The 15,829-nt window shown below is 41.6% G+C and overlaps 1 protein-coding gene across 5 annotated transcripts; it reads left to right on the plus strand.

Annotated features, from left to right (window-relative positions):
- The first annotated feature begins 891 nt into the window (after positions 1–891).
- On the plus strand, positions 892–13,783 carry NIPA2 (NIPA magnesium transporter 2). Of its 5 annotated transcripts, none has more exons than XM_029964735.1 (8): positions 1,242–1,292; positions 4,287–4,343; positions 8,077–8,137; positions 8,499–8,721; positions 10,376–10,432; positions 11,198–11,288; positions 11,824–11,984; positions 12,830–13,783. In XM_029964735.1, the coding sequence occupies exons 4-8, from the start codon at positions 8,583–8,585 to the stop codon at positions 13,465–13,467; spliced, it is 1,086 nt and encodes a 361-aa protein (XP_029820595.1). In that variant the 5' UTR covers positions 1,242–1,292; positions 4,287–4,343; positions 8,077–8,137; positions 8,499–8,582; the 3' UTR covers positions 13,468–13,783. The 5 variants fall into 5 exon arrangements, with proteins under 5 accessions (XP_017939722.1, XP_029820595.1, XP_017939720.1 ...); XM_018084231.2 differs by lacking the exon at positions 1,242–1,292 and adding an exon at positions 1,565–1,600; XM_018084230.2 differs by lacking the exon at positions 1,242–1,292 and adding an exon at positions 1,641–1,679.
- The last annotated feature ends 2,046 nt before the right edge of the window (positions 13,784–15,829 follow it).

Here is a 15,829-nt window from a genome sequence, read left to right on the forward strand (position 1 = left end):
TGCTGTCACTAAGGGCTGTGACAAAACTGTCTCGTGTTGGAGAGGCAGAGCTGCATCTTCCATGTGGAGCTACCACAGGTATTTTGGCAGTGTTGTTTGTCCAGACTTAATGTTACAAGGCAGCTGCGTAAAGCCTACTCAGATAGTCCTGAAGAAACCCAACAGCCCTCTGAGCCTGAAGTCCAACTGTTTGAAAGACTCCATGCTGTAAGCCAAGGACAAATATTTGTCTAACTATATTTACCAATTTATTTAGTATGAGATTAAAGCAGTTGGGGTTGTAAAGCATGCAGCGAGAGTGTGGGACCTGAATTAAATTGATTACTTAACCATGCCCTTTACCCAACCCTGTAAAATGCCTCTCTCACTTCCTGCATGTGGCTTCTAAGTGTTTATTTCAGCCTGGAAAAGAGAAGGCTTCGGGGTGACCTAACTGCCCCTTCCAGTACCCGAAGGGAATTTACAGGAAAGATGGGGCAAGACTATTTACAAGAGCATGTACTGACAGGACAAGGGGGAATGGGTTCAAAGTGAAAGAGAGTAAGTTTAGACTGGATATTAGGAAGAAATTCTTTGTTGCCAGGGTGGTGAGGCACTGGAACAGGTTGCCCAGAGAAGTTGTGGATGCCCCATCTCTGGAGCTGTTTAAGGCCAGCTTGGACGGGGCTCTGAGCAACCCGGTCTAGTGGAAGGTGCCCCTGCCCATGGCAGGGGAGTTGGAAGGGGATGATCTTCAAGGTCCCCTGCCAACCCAAACCTTTCAGTGATCCTGTGCTTTTCCGTGAGTGTAAAAGCTGGGTAGCGCGGGTGCTGGCCGGAGCCCCCGGGGCGGGCGGCGGGAATGGCCGGTCGCGGCTGCAGGTGCACAGCGGCGCTGCGGGTCCGTCGCCGGGGGGTTCGCGGGCCGGAGCTGACGCTGGGTAAGGCACAGCTGTGCCCCCGAGCAGTCTATCGCCGCCTCGGGAGCGGCGGCGCTGCAGGGGAGGGCCGTGACCGCGGCAGGCGGGGCCGGGGGCGGGGCGCGCCCCTTCCGGGCGGGCCTGCCGGAAACCCGTGGAGCGGAGCGGAGCGGGCGGCCGGGGTTGGGACGCCGTTTCCGCCCCTCGCTTGCTGTTGCCGCCCGCGCTCCCGCTTGCCGGTCCCTCTTCCCTCCCGTCCCGTCCCCTCATGGCGGTGGAGCGCGCCGGGCCACGGGCCCCTCCCGCCGCCCGCTCCGGCCTCCCCCGCCCCCGTTCTTCCTCCTCTTCGTTCGCCGCCTGCCTGCGGGGGATGTGAGGGGCCGTCGACCGCAGGTACCGGCGGGGAGAGGCGTGCAGGGGGCCCGGCCGGCCCCGCTGGGAGGCGGGGGAGGCGGGGGAGGCAGGGCTCCCTTGCCCGCGGAGCGCTGCGGCGCAAGGCCCTGGGCGGGGCGCTGCGGCGTGCGGAGCGGCGGGCCCGGGGGCGGCGGTTGCGGGGCTCCGGCTCTTGGACCTGCCTGTAGCAGCCCAGGGGGGGTTTCTCCGTAGTGGGAAGCTTGCTGTGGTTTGGGCGGAGAAGGCTGGAATTAAAAACCCTAAATCTGGGTGTTTGCGGGGCTCTCCCGCCGGGCAGAAGTGGCCGGGTACGGTGTGCTGGGTCTGCCAGAGCTCTGGAGCCGCTGTGCCTCGTACTGGAGCGTTGCTAACCAGGGAGCTAAACCGGTTCGTCTTCAGGGTTGAGTTACCCGAGGTTGAGGGTTGAGCAGAGCAGCTTCGGTAGAACTTCAGAGCCCTGACGGTGCTTTAGTTTAACATAGAAAACAGTAATCTTAACTTTGCATTGTAGTTCATTGTAGGCTTAAGCAGCGCCAGGGGAGGTTTAGGCTGGACATGAGAAAAAATTTCTTCACAGAAAGGGTGACTGGACATTGGAATGGGCTGCCCAGGGAGGTGGTGGAGTCAGCATCCCTGCAAGTGTTCAAGGAAATAGAGGACGTTGCACTTAGTGCCATGATCTAGTTGACATGGTGGTCTTGGGCCATAGGTTGGACACTGATCTCGGAGGTCTTTTCCAACCTAATTGATTCTGTGATTCAGAATGATGATTTCTGTTTGTTCATACACTGTGAAGATGTTGCCTGGATCTGACTCTTTTGTCCCTGTTTTATTCCCCGATCTTTTCTGTTTTAAGCAGTCAACTTTCTCCACTTCACCTCAATGTCTTTAATGTTGTTTTTAATTAAAACATAATAAATGTAAGTCATCATAGCTCTTTCTTAATGCTTTTGACGTGCCTTGTATAGAGTTAGGGTTTTTCCCTGGAAGATGACAGCTTCATCAATAGGAAATTATTGCATAGGTATTTGTCAGTATCGATGTATTTAGAATTCAGTGTCACACTAGTTCTGCTTTTGTTAAAGTGGTTGATTCTTAGGATAAAATCCTGGCAAAAAGAAGGCAGGTTGTAACAGGTTATATCAGTCATGTCAAAGGAGTAGCAGTGACTAATGTCTAGATTTGACTTTAACATCCTGAGTTATCTTAAATTTGAAACTGCCCATCTGAAATACTAAAGGTGGAAGTTCAGTGGCCCTGTGCTGGTGACTCTTCTCACTGAGAATAGAGGTAACGTGTCAGGTACAGCAAAAGTGAAGCAACTCTTATCTTGAGTCTATTTTGATAGATTTCCCAGAAAACAGTTAATACCACATCATCTGTCTGTAGCACTGTCTGTAGTTTGCATTCAGTTAATAAATAACACTCTTTTAGTGAAGGTATTTGTAGCTTTATGTGAAAATGCTTTAATTAAAGGTCATTCTTTTCATAGAAGTGAATAACTACAAATAGAATATACAAAGAAGAAGTTTTTAGTGTGGCATTTTTTTTTATTTCCTCCTGGTTTCATAAAATGGAATAGTTGTTGCTTTTGTTTTATTAATGGAAATCTGCTGTAAAAAATAAATTTCACCATCGTTTAACTGAACCTTTTAAAATAGGCAACTTTAGAATGGTTAAGGTATGTTTTGCTTTCTGAGCACGTGCTAGTATATATGCAGATATATAACAATATAAACAAATATCTTTTTAGCTTGCCTACGAAATATGTAAATAATTATATGTATAAGTTTGAGCAGTTGTTTAACTTTAACAGAGCTGGAAAACTGTATCTGTATTGGGGCAGATTTACAAAGTTGCAAAATTGAATAAAGTGTTTCCTAAACAGTGTATACAGAATCTTTGGGTACTGTGTACATGCATCTTGACCTTTTAAAGATGCACTCAGTTTTGAACTGGCAGCTCTTTTATCCTAATGCTGTGTTACATCTGTCCCTTCAATGTTCTCTCTATACCTGTGCTTAAAGGATACGTTTATGAGTGGACAGAACACAACTGAGGAGGACTTGGATTAAAGAGTTAGGTATATTTGGGGGAATTTAGTAACTTTACTGAGACTATTTCTGTGTTCATAATCCCCACTGCTCCAGAGTTCTGTATATCCAAAGGAGAGCTACAAAGATGATGAAGGCCCTAGAGGGGAAGCCATACAAGGAGTAGCTGAGGTCACTTGCTTTGTTCAGCCTGGAGGAGACTGAGAGGAGACATCATTGCAATCTACAACTTGCTCACGAGGAGGGACAGACACTGATCTCTTCTTTCTGGTGATAAGTGACAGGACCCAAGGCATGAAGCTGTGTCAGGGGAGATTTAGGTTGAATGTTAGGAAAATGTTTTTTACCAAGAGAGTGGTTGGGCACTGGAACAAGCTCCCCAGGCAAGTGGTCAAAGCACCAAGCCTGACAGAGTTCAGTCCGGCGTGTGATTTTTTGGGCTGTCCTGTGCAGGGCCAGGAGATAGACTTGGCCCTTGGGCATCCCTTCCAACTCAGCATATTCTGTCATTTTTGAGTTATATAAACATCCTCTGAAAGCTCACCATACTGAAGTCAGTAATTAAAACTATATTAGTTATTTTGTAAGAAAAGTGCCTTACAGAAAAAAACGGAAAGGACTAGGATAGTATTTCAGTTCAACTTTAATGTGGTGCCTTCTAAGGAATAGCTTAGATCACAAGTTAGTTTCTTTGATTTGTGAAGTGAAAAGCAAAGGGATGAAATAATACTTGAGGCAAGACATACCTAAGGAAGATCAAATTTAAAATCACATTACTTTGTGTTTTTAAACAAAAATCCTGTCCCTTTTTAAAGCATAGATGAGACATTGTAAAGTCTTGTGTGTCATGCATGAAAATGAAATCAGCTTGAAATTATGGACAGTTTTTTTGCTGAATTCTTAAAATGCCACTTAATACTATTTAAAACTTCTGTTTTAGAAACCTAACCTCGAAATATTTAAGAAGTGAATGCCTCTGGATTTTGGAACAAAATTGGTATGTATAATGAGCCTTCTAAAGGCTCATCACCGAACATTTGGATTTTTATTTTGTTAGGGAGTGTTTCTTTCTGTTTCCTATAGTTTTATGCCTGTGGAAAGGAAGAAGTGAACACATAATAGCCAGTGTGACACATAATAGTCAATGTTTATTTATTAAAGCAACTTGTTGATTCAACCCCTTTTTCTTCCATGGAAAGCTTTATGACTAAAGGGCATTAAGTAGGTGCTTTATTCCAATGTTAGAAACATAAAACTTTTCATGGAGCTCTTGTAAAAGAGCAGAATTTACAATAAAATACCACAGAACAGCTCAAAAGATGCAGAATGGCTGTACCTGGAGTAACTGTTGTTTTGCCTGAACAGGCCTTTGTTTTAAAATCTTCTGTGTGAGTCATGTCTGAATGAATTACATCCAGGCAGGAATAATTTGCTGTACAAGTGCAGGAGGTTATACTAATAGAGAAGTTGAATATGAGTCAACAGTAAGTGACTTTCTCAGTAAGCCCTTTCTCAGTAGAAAGGGCTAGGAAAACCACCTGTTTTGAGTGTATAAGAAGAAATATAGTTTTCCACTGATTTGTGGAAGTAATAACTCAAGCTAAAGTACTGTATGCAGCTTTGGGAGTTGCATTTAAAAAAAGCTATTCGGAAGGAACCCAGAGGGTGACACAGCAGGAGGTGCCAAGCACCTAACTTACAGAGTAATCTTAATATGTGGGTGCAAAGATAAAGGGACTTGTGTCTTTTCCAAATCCAGAATGGCTTTAGTAGTGAAAGTGAAGATCTAGGTGAAGATCATTAGATAGTGAGAATCCCTAATGGCATCAAAGCATGGCTGCCGTGTTTGTGAAGTTTCTTTTTCAAGTATTTCTTGGGAGAAGCTTGGCTGACTTATTTGTGATGAGAAGCAGCAGTGAATGATGCAGTACGTGGCAAAAGGTTGAAGTAAATGGCCTGTTAAGGTCATTTTTTGCTTACTTACATCATCCTGTTCACAGTTTAAAAGATCAGGTTTTGATAAGAAAAATGTGAATTCTGGTATTTAAATAATTTAGCATATATTTAGATTACTTCCTGTAAGTCTTGTAAGACTGTCTACTGAACTCTAGAGGGACTATGGCCAAGTAAGTAAAGTTGGAACAATCTACCATGTCTTCCTTTCCCAAGTCTAATTCTTGCTTCTGTACAATGTACAGCTTGTGGAATTGATACTAATTTTCTTTGGCTGATATCTCCCACATACTTACTTAAGCTGACTTGATTTTGAATGTAAACTATTATTTCATCTCATTACACTTCTTTTAGTGTTTCTGCATATTTAGAGAACTTACTTGCTACAATAAATGTAACATCTTTAAGTGCTCTGTTTGTGCTGCTTTTTTGAGGCAAAGAAACATTACCTTGTATTTTAGACGAGAGAGTCTGTATCTTGCCAGCGTTTGTCATGCTTTTTGGTTACACCTTGAAAACAAGCAAACAAGCTTTGTGGCTAATCTGGACTTGCTTATGTTCCGCAGTTTCTTTTTTACATTCAAAGTTTCTCTGTCTCTCCCTGTCTGTTAACCTTCCAACCCTGTGTAATCTGCCATTGCCCTGTTGCATGCTGAGAGTTATGACTCAGGATACCGGCAGATCCACAGGTAGTTCATTAACGAGTGGGTTTTGGAGGCATTGTAAATGTTGTAGCTTCTGTGGATAGGAGAGTCTCATCCCCTCGTTACTCCTCTGAGATTAGAGCAGTCAACTAGTATTCCTCCATGACACTGCTGGTCTTGAGTGGATGAAATGTTCTTTGTGTTAAAATCAGCTGTGAACTTGATTACAGAACCTTTGCAGAACTCCACTACTGCTGGTTTTATTTAACTCCTACATTTTCTGGTTTCTCTCCTGTTTATAACCCAGTAGTGGCCCTGGCTGTTGAGATGCAGTGGCTTTGCATGTCCCAAAGCAGAAACATGAGAGGCATATTTCAGAAACTGCTTGTTTCATGGCATTTTCTTTTCTTATTTCCAAAGATAACTTTTCTTGATAATATTTTTGAGGACGCATTAGTTCTTCTTCTTTACTGAGTCTTAGGGTTAGAATTAAACTACTGATTTCCTGAAGTGGAAAGCTTCCAATGCCTGGTATTGCTTTGACCTTGCAGCTGTACGTATCAGTTCTACCTGTGCAAATTATATCTGTGCTGTATGCAAAGGGAACCAAATCTCTTCAGAGAGAACTTGGGTTCACCATGACTATGTGACATTTGACTGCAATTGTAGACATCTGTATAAACAGGGGAAAAGTATGGCAGTCCAGCCCAAGCAGAAATGGGACTGGCCACGTCTGTGAGGACAAATAAACTTGATGAGAAGAGTTAGCAGTAATTTACCTGAATTTATGTAATTTAAGTGATGAAGACGTGAGTTGTTTACAAGTTTAACAAAGTGGCTGACAGGGCATCAAAAACTCTTTAGTGTATTTGGGACATGGGGTAAAGTAGAATTACTAGTTTTGAAGTGTAGCATCCTTTTAAAGTATAAATTCATAAAATTACCTGTTAGCTCATAAGTTTCCTCATTCTTCTGCAATTAGATTCTTTTGCTGCTGCAAAGAAAAGCCGCCTGTGCTTCTCCCTTGTCTCTGAAATGCAGTGGGTGGAAGATGTCAGGATGGGACTAACTGATGCTCTTTCCCTCTGTTAGTGTAGGTGAAGATATACAAGCCAGGGAGAGAAGAAAAAGGAAAAAAAGTGGAGAATTCTCTTTTAGTAAAAAGCTATACTAGTAAAAATATTCCCTTTAGTAATATAACTAAAGTAGCAACTGTTGAAAAAAGTGGTAGAGTATAAAAGCTTACCAAAAGCAGCCCCTCCTCCCCCAGGTGATGCTATACCAGTGTCACATTTTGCACCAGCTGGAGCTGGAAGAACATTCATAGCTCGATTACCTGAACAGTGTGCCTTACACCTGCTAGAAAAGATGGCAGAGAGAACAGTTACAAAAGCCTGTTGATGTCTTTTCCTTGCATTAAAAAGTCCCTTTATTCTTCAGGGGACTGAAAGTCTTGTTGGAATTCAAAACCAGGGGAATGTTTTATGTGGTAGGTGAGGCTGCTGGGTCTGGTCTATCTCATGCATTGTGATTTGTTTTTCTTGGTTTTGTTCCATAGGCGATTTTGTATCATGCAAGAATCTAGTTTAGTTTTAAAAGTTGCTAGAAAATGAAAGCACTCTCATGTAGATCATTTACTTCATTTCTTCTACAAAATAAGATATTAAAAATTACTATGCAAGGATTAAGGGAAGAGGATTTGAGAATTTTCAACTGTGGCTCTTGCAGCATTTTGAATAGTGCCACGTTGAGTGCTTATTAAATGAGACTCTTTTCCTCTACTTCTTCACAGCCTCACTGGATGCAGGTAGGAGGATCTGTGTTCAGTTTTAACATTAACCTACTTGTAACTCTCTGCTAGGTTTTTCCTAGGGGTATAGAAAATTAATCAAAATTGGAAGCACAAAAATACAGGGAAAAGTAGTACTGAAAGAAGGCAGGTTTTGAAGAAACAGGTGCTTCATACAGGTATGGGAAACTGTAATATAAATCAACAAACAAATGCCTTATTTCTTGCCAGATTTCCCTGGTTGTTAAAGAATAATTGCATGTGCATGCATGTCAGGCTTGTTTGTGTTATGGAGATGACTATATGATTAAACACCCTTCTAATATTCTCTTTCATTTTTCTAGGGAGTTTATGTGGAAGAAATGCTGTGACTGTTCTCAAACTCTCTTACAGACTGATTTTAACGTAAGTAATTGTTTGGTCAGTATCATCAGTTACATGGTGTGCCAGCCACAGATCTGTGTACTCAATGAAAAGAAAAATAAATCCCATATTTGTAAGCTTTGCTTAACGTTTCTCAAAGAACTTTTATTTGTTTGGGTATCAGTTTTTATATGCCAGGTATAACCATTCCTTTGCTGTGTTCAGACTTGTTAGTTAGTCATCCATGGTGCAAGCTCTCACATGCTTCAAAGATTGCCTTTTTTTTTTTAAACACTGTTAGTAGAGACCATTTGTAGGAGAACCAGTCACATGAGCTGTTGAGGATTTTCCTGTGCAGCAGCTATTTCTACCAGTTTAATTCTGATGTGTTTATTTTGCTCAGGTTTCGGTGTTGCATCATTTTGTGTTGAGTAACAGAAGTTCTACTCCTCATTGATCAATGTGACAGCGTTTAGTAGTTTACGAAATGAGCCAAACTCGTGGGAGATATGACTTCTGTATTGGTCTGGTGTTGGCTATGAGTTCCAGCATTTTCATTGGAGGAAGTTTCATCCTGAAAAAGAAAGGTCTCCTCCGGTTAGCCAGGAAAGGCTCCATGAGAGCAGGTAAATAAATACATCTTGTAATAAATTGCTGATGTTTAGATTTTGCTGTTTAACAGATTACTAAACCAATGATCTTGGTTTGACTTTGAGGTTTTTTTGTTTGTTAAATGTATATGAAAACTAAAACATAGGGCTGATGTGTTTTTCCTCTGGTGTCAGATACCCCTAACTCTGTGTGTGATACGTGCTATTTGATTTGTATGTAATACCCTGTGGGGACACTTGTCAAAGGATTCCTTTACATGTCAGTTAAGTCTAAATTGTACTTGCAAATTGAACTTGGAAGCAGCACTCTTAACTACATCTGTGCTCCTGAATGAGTGAATTTAGGAGACTTAACAATGTTTGAGCGTCAGGAGATTGTTTTCTAAAGCTAAAAATCACATGTGGTAATTGAGTGTAACCAGCAGTGTCCCTTGAGGATTCATACTGAAAGAAATACTATTAAATATCTTCATCAGTGATATAGACAGTGGGATTGAGTGCTCTGCCACTGAGTTTGTGGATGACACCAAGCTGAGTGGGGCAGCTGATGCACTAGAGGGAAAGGATGGCATCCAGAGGGACCTGGATGGGCTTGAGGAGTGAGTCTGTGCAAACCTCATGAGGTTTAACAAGAACAAGCTCAAGGCGCTACGCTTGGGTTAGGGCAACCCACAGTATCAATAGCAGCTGGAGATGAACAGATGGAAAGCAGCCCTGCTGAGAAGGACTTGGGGGTGCTGCTGGATGAACAGCTGACAATGACCTGGCAATTTGTGCACTCAAAGCCAATCATATCCAAATGAGGTGTGGCCAGCGGGTGGAGGGAGGTGATTCTGCTCCTCTGCTCTGCTCTGCTCTGATAAGACCCCACCCGGAGTCCTGCATCCAGCTCTGGGGTCCTCAGCACAGGAAGGACATGGACCTGTTGGAGCAAGTCCAGAGAAGGGCCATGAAAATGATCAGAGGGATAGAACACTTTCCTATGCAGACAGGCTAACAGAGTTGTTCAAAGAGAAGGCTCTGGGGAGAACTTTCAGCACCTTCCAGTTCCTAAAGGGGGCTTATAAGAAAGACAGAGAGAATTTTTTTTTTTACCAGGGCCTGTAGTGACAGGACAAGGGGCAATGGTTTTAAACTGAAGAGGATAGATTTAAATAGAATAGTTGCAGCATCCTCAGATCATTCAGAAGGCTGACTCTGAATATTTTTGATTCAGTACCTGTTATCTTTGCTTCTAAAAGATGGTTGATCTTGATATACCATAGTTCATGCTCCCTGGTTTGGAACAAGAAAGTGTGATGTTTTCACATGTAATCAACCACATAAACCATGTATGATTTCCACAGAGTAGCACTCGTAGTAAGAGACACATAACTTGGCTTTTCATGTCATTACAGTGAATTGAAAGAACTGTTTCTCACAGTAATGCATATATGGTCATCAGCCATTTCTAACACAAAAGAAACAAGTGGTTTTCAAAGTAGGCTGTAGGAGGCAGATGCATGTCAGAAATTGAAGATGCTCTACCTAGAAAGCCTAAGTATCAAAAGGTTGCCCATGTTTTTAAAGGCAGGGGCTACAAAAATTATTTTATGTCATGGCAGCGTTACTAGTGATGGAGTGTTGATGTATGTTTTTAGTGGAGCAGCAAACATTCTTTCAATTTTAGGTCAAGGTGGTCATGCATACCTTAAGGAGTGGCTGTGGTGGGCTGGACTTCTTTCAAGTAAGTATCAAAAATATATTCATCTAAGTGTCGCAAATACAATCTGCATGATATACTTTTAATAAATAACTCTGCCACAGATGGCAGCAATGATTTCAAAAAAAGGAACGAGATTGGGATTCTACAATGTATGGTAATGCTATCTGGAGATTGATGGGTGCAGCTCTAAGGATTTTAATATAACTTCTCTCATACCAGAAGTTCTTCCTTTAATTTAACTGCCCTCTTTGTGCAATGGAGCTAGACAGGCATTGGTCTTCTTGTGTGTCTTTGCTACCATATGCATTCTGGTTTTTGTCTTAGCAGAGAAGTGCTTAGATATATTGGATTCCTTAGAGGGAAGCATATTTTGCAATTATGTCTATTTTCTGAACTTTTTTCATTGCTTAAGCTCTCAAATTACTGGCTGTATTCAGGTAACTGGCTTATTGTATGTGCTGTGCTGTATCCTGCTATTGCAGATTTCTCCATGGAGAAGCTCATGAGTCAAGTAGGCAGGCTGAGCAGCTAGAACACAGACGCTAGAGGAAAACACCTTGTGATTTGGTAGAATTAATTCTAATACCTGTTGCAGTTCCACAGCCTGTTTTTAAAATAGTGGGGCAGAGGGGCAAGGGTGTGCTCTGCTAGTACTGCTGGCTGAATGCTGTAATTAGAATTTCCATTGTTCCTTACTGCACTGTGGCTACACAAACACTTGCACTGAATCTCAGGTTTGTTGTGTGACAGTCTAACTCCTGGTTTTTAATTACTGTTCCTCTGCAGTGGGAGCTGGCGAAGTAGCTAACTTTGCTGCCTATGCTTTTGCACCAGCTACGTTAGTGACTCCCTTAGGAGCTCTCAGTGTTCTTGTAAGGTAAGAAACACTAATAGAAATCAGTGTGATTTGAGAGAGAGAAGTAAAACATTTCTTTAGAAATTTGTCACTGAACTATGCTGTAATAAATGGGGTTTGTTTTTAACAATAAAGAGTGCTTATAAACATCAGGAGTAACTTCTAAGTTTCTCCAAATACCCAGTGACTGTGATATGAAAGGGCTCTAGCAATGCATCTACACTTCCATGTCTGAAGAGTATTGTCTTCTGCATTTCAAGAACCTGGTATATACAACAGAGCAGTATTTTCATTCCTAAGTAAAGATTTTTGTCTTTCTAAAATTATTTTTGCAAGTTCTTAGAGCGTTTTTTTGCTGACAGCATAAAAAGGGGGTTCTGGGGAGAGATGCCAAATATTAACAGGTAGTTGTGTCTATAGCAAGTATCTTGAGATAGCTATTTTTAAGCTGCACTCTGTGTATGCAAGTGACCTTTACAGTCAAAGCAACCTGTAAGTTGATGAGAAAATGAATATTACTAATTCCATGTTTGTTGGTGCATTTTTTTCTTCTTAGTGCCATTCTGTCATCCTTCTTTTTAAATGAAAAACTTAATTTACATGGAAAAATAGGGTGTTTGCTAAGTATACTGGGATCAACTGTGATGGTAATTCATGCTCCACAAGAGGAGGAAGTAGAAACTTTGGATGAAATGTCCCACAAACTAGGTGATCCAGGTAAGAAAAATGCTGGCTTGATATGTACACAACCCATCATTTCTTTATTATAGTTTTATTACTGCTGCTCTCAAGTTTAGGGAAGATAGCCTGTGTCTGCTTCATTTTGTCTGAATGAATTAGAGATTTGAATTCTGTAACATTTGTCTGGCCTTGAACAGAGTCTTGCTGTGAAGCACTGAGATGACTGTTTATATAAATGCAGCAGCACAGGCGGATAAACAAAACTTCTATAAATGTTGATTGAAGTGTGTCAGTCTCCAAGCCCAACTTTGAGCCATGCTTTGAAATAAAAAAGTAGGTGTCATAAGTGTCTGCTGAGAAGTGAAATTCTGAAGATGAGCTGTTGTGCTTACATGGAAGATGAGGCACTCACAAATGCATATCTGCAAAATACTAATTATACAAAGGCAATCCCCATTTTAAACATGAGGGAATGGACAGCACAGATTAAAAAGCTGTTCTTAAAGAATGACTTGATTTTTGGAAATGTGCAATGAATGCAGCCGCCTGCCAAAACCTAACCTCCTAAAGAGTCAGTCCAGACTCAAGCCTGTATCCAGTGGCAACTACACCTCAGTGAGTCTGTGGGTAAGGCAATTTAGCAATCTAATCCTGGAGACGTCTTGCCAATAGACTGGTAAAGGTAATACAACATGCCTAGGGTTCATTGTTTTGGCTAGCTCGCTCTAAAATAATTTTAACTGTGACGTTGGAGGGCTAATGAGAAACATCCTGAACTCTTCTGTTTAAGCTGAGTCGGTCAAATTGTTAATGAGTATTTTCTCATTAAGATGCTTTTGGTAGTGTCCACAACTAACACGATTTTTTCCCCCCAACCACAGGTTTTGTGGTCTTCGCAACACTTGTTGTCATTGTGTCTTTAATTTTGATATGTGTGGTGGGACCTCGCCATGGACAGACCAACATTCTCGTGTACATAACAATTTGCTCTGTAATTGGAGCCTTATCAGTCTCCTGTGTAAAAGGTTTGGGCATCGCTATAAAGGAACTTTTTGCAGGAAAACCAGTGCTGAAACATCCCTTGTCTTGGATTCTGCTGCTAAGCCTTACTGTCTGTGTGAGCACGCAGATCAACTATTTAAACAGGGCTCTGGATATATTCAACACTTCGATAGTGACTCCGATATATTATGTAATCTTTACAACATCTGTTTTAACTTGTTCTGCCATCCTTTTCAAGGAATGGCAACACATGGCGGCCGATGACATTATTGGCACCTTCAGTGGCTTCCTGACTATTATTGTGGGGATCTTTTTATTGCATGCCTTCAAAGATGTTAATTTCACCCTAGCAAACCTGCCCCTCTCTTTGCGGAAGGATGATAGAGCAGCAAATGGCACTTTGCTGAGCACATACGACAGCTTTCACGATGACGAAGAAAGTTCTGCCTGTCTAGGTGAAATGCAGTCCACTGAGAGTCTCTCAGCCAGGAGAAATGGAAGTCTGTCAGCCTTCTGAAAATAGCTACGTGTTACTTAAGAAAAGAACAATTCTGTAACTCTGGAAATTTTTTTTCTGCTGTGAAATGTCTGATCTTGTCTGGAAATTCATGTACTTTTTAACAGTATGTGTAGACAATCGTTGATTTTTAAGTTTGATTAGTTTGGATAAGAACACTGAAACTGTTTTTATTTGCCTTATTTTTACTTTAAAAAATACTAAAATGACCTCAGACCAGAACTGGTTTTGTTGCTTAAGTTATGTGTAAATACTTTCATTTCATTCTTCTGTTTTTAAGATGTATTGCACTAATGACAATTTTATCAAAAATAAATGGCTTTATTTCTGCATTGGTGGTAAAAAGGTTGCAGTGAACCTGGATCCTTTGTACTTGTGCCTTGAGACCACAGACTGACTGTAACCATAATGAAACAGGAGCTGCAGCAACTACTTCCATCCTAGTTTGTGGAAGAGGAAAGGGAAAGCTACAACCAAGCACAACTGATCCTTTGAACGTACTGCTGTATGCTAAATTTGCTGCATTTGCATCAAAACCCCCCAAATTTACCAAATCAGATTAACTGGCAGCAACAAGAAGGCAGGAGCTTCTACTTTGCTTGGATAGGGAGGCCATGCCATTTTATGCAGGAAGAAGGATTTGAGTCATTAATAGTAGCCAAGAAAAGCAATTCCCCCTTCTGTAAAAGCAGGTTCTGTCTGTGCTGCACCATGCTGCCCTGGCTCTGCAGAGCTGCTCTGTGTTCTTGGTGTTGCAGCTTGAACTCAGAATTGCTTGAATAGAATTACTGTTTTGTTTGCAGTAACACAGTTACTGGCTGTAACACTGAGTTTTTCAAAAAGGGCCAGAAAAATTGGAACACAATGTCACTGCTTAAAAAAGGGTTAAGGCAGGTAGGTGGTAATTTAAGTTTGCAAAGGCAGAAAATAAAAATTAGTGATAGAGGTTTTATAAAAACATTTCTACCATGGATATGAAAGTTGGAAATACTTGGAACAGAGACTGCTAGTTACTGCTGGTTGTTGTCAGTTTTAGTGCTACTGTTTAAGAGTATTTAAGATTTTTCCCAGAACAGAAAAACCCCTCAGCAGTCCCCACCTGTGAAACAAATTCTGCTGCCTTCGATGCATGTCTTAACATACAGGAACAGCGACCGTGTCAAACAAGAAAAAGGTTCTTTCAGTTCTGGCTGAAGAACAGGATTTGAACTTGCACCTCAGTGTAAGGAACATCACGTCAGCAGCGCTCAGTCAGGGGGAAAAAGTCCCTCCAGTGCTGACACAAGGAAGAGCACAGAAACAGGGAGGGGCAGGGAGGACATCAAACACCAAGGAATTGCTGAACTTGGTTGCCACTTCTAGTATCAAAGCACCAGCCTACCTACTGCAAGAGCAGGTTATTTCACACAGTAGAGTCTGTTACTTTTGTGGTGATGGGCACTTTGGCCTCCACACCCACTGGTTTTGATGAGAACTAATGAAAAATGAAAAAGTTACACAGGTTACACCTTTTATGCACCTTCCTCCATTTTTCCTTTTAGGTAGGAGAAGAAGTTATACCAGGTGAAGAGGATTGAGTTGCTATCAAGTCTAATGCTGCTGAAAATTCCTAGGACTAATGTCTGAATTCTCTTGAACTTTTTAGTGATCAAAAAGTATGTAAAAAGTAGTTTTAAGATGTTAGAGACCAGTCCTCTTACTGATGAAAGTTAGTTGGTGAGAATTAGAACTTATTTTACTAATATCATGACTAGTTATTTTTATTTTAAATAGTTCTTAAACATACAGGCTTTATTAATTAACCATCTCTGCACCACAGTGCCAAGCCAAAGCCTCATGTGTGCAAGACATCCCTAAACCAATGATTATCTCAACAAATTAGGAAAGTTGTTTATATACATACGTAATTAAAGCCTGAAGCACACGGAAGAATCTGGTTGACCAGAATTCTTCTGAGAACTAAAAATGTTTCTTAAAGCAAACTGTCTGTTCAACACCTTGTACAAGAAATCCTGCAACAAGCTGGTGTAACAAAGCACAAGTGCTTCTTACTTGTGTCTCCCACGCAGTGGGCAGCCTTGTGTGTGCTCTCAAAACAGACACCGCTCCAGAATGGCAGCTCTCAAGCACAGATGTCCTGTGACCGTGGAAACTTGCTTATAGATTGCTTGGCAAATCTCCATCCTCTGTTTAGCTGAGGAAATCTAAGTTAATTTCATTCCTCAGAATCCAATTCCCTGCCACCCCAGTACCTACACACTACTCACCTCCTGCATACTTCCTCTGTCAGAGGCTCATTTCTACCCATTACTGGACTCAATCCCAGGGCTGTGAAGCATCTGGAAAGAGCTGAGCAGGAAAA

Source organism: Manacus vitellinus, unplaced genomic scaffold (assembly GCF_001715985.3).
Source record: "Manacus vitellinus isolate BGI_N305 unplaced genomic scaffold, ASM171598v3 scaffold_7_pilon, whole genome shotgun sequence".
Classification (NCBI taxonomy): Eukaryota; Metazoa; Chordata; class Aves; order Passeriformes; family Pipridae; genus Manacus; species Manacus vitellinus.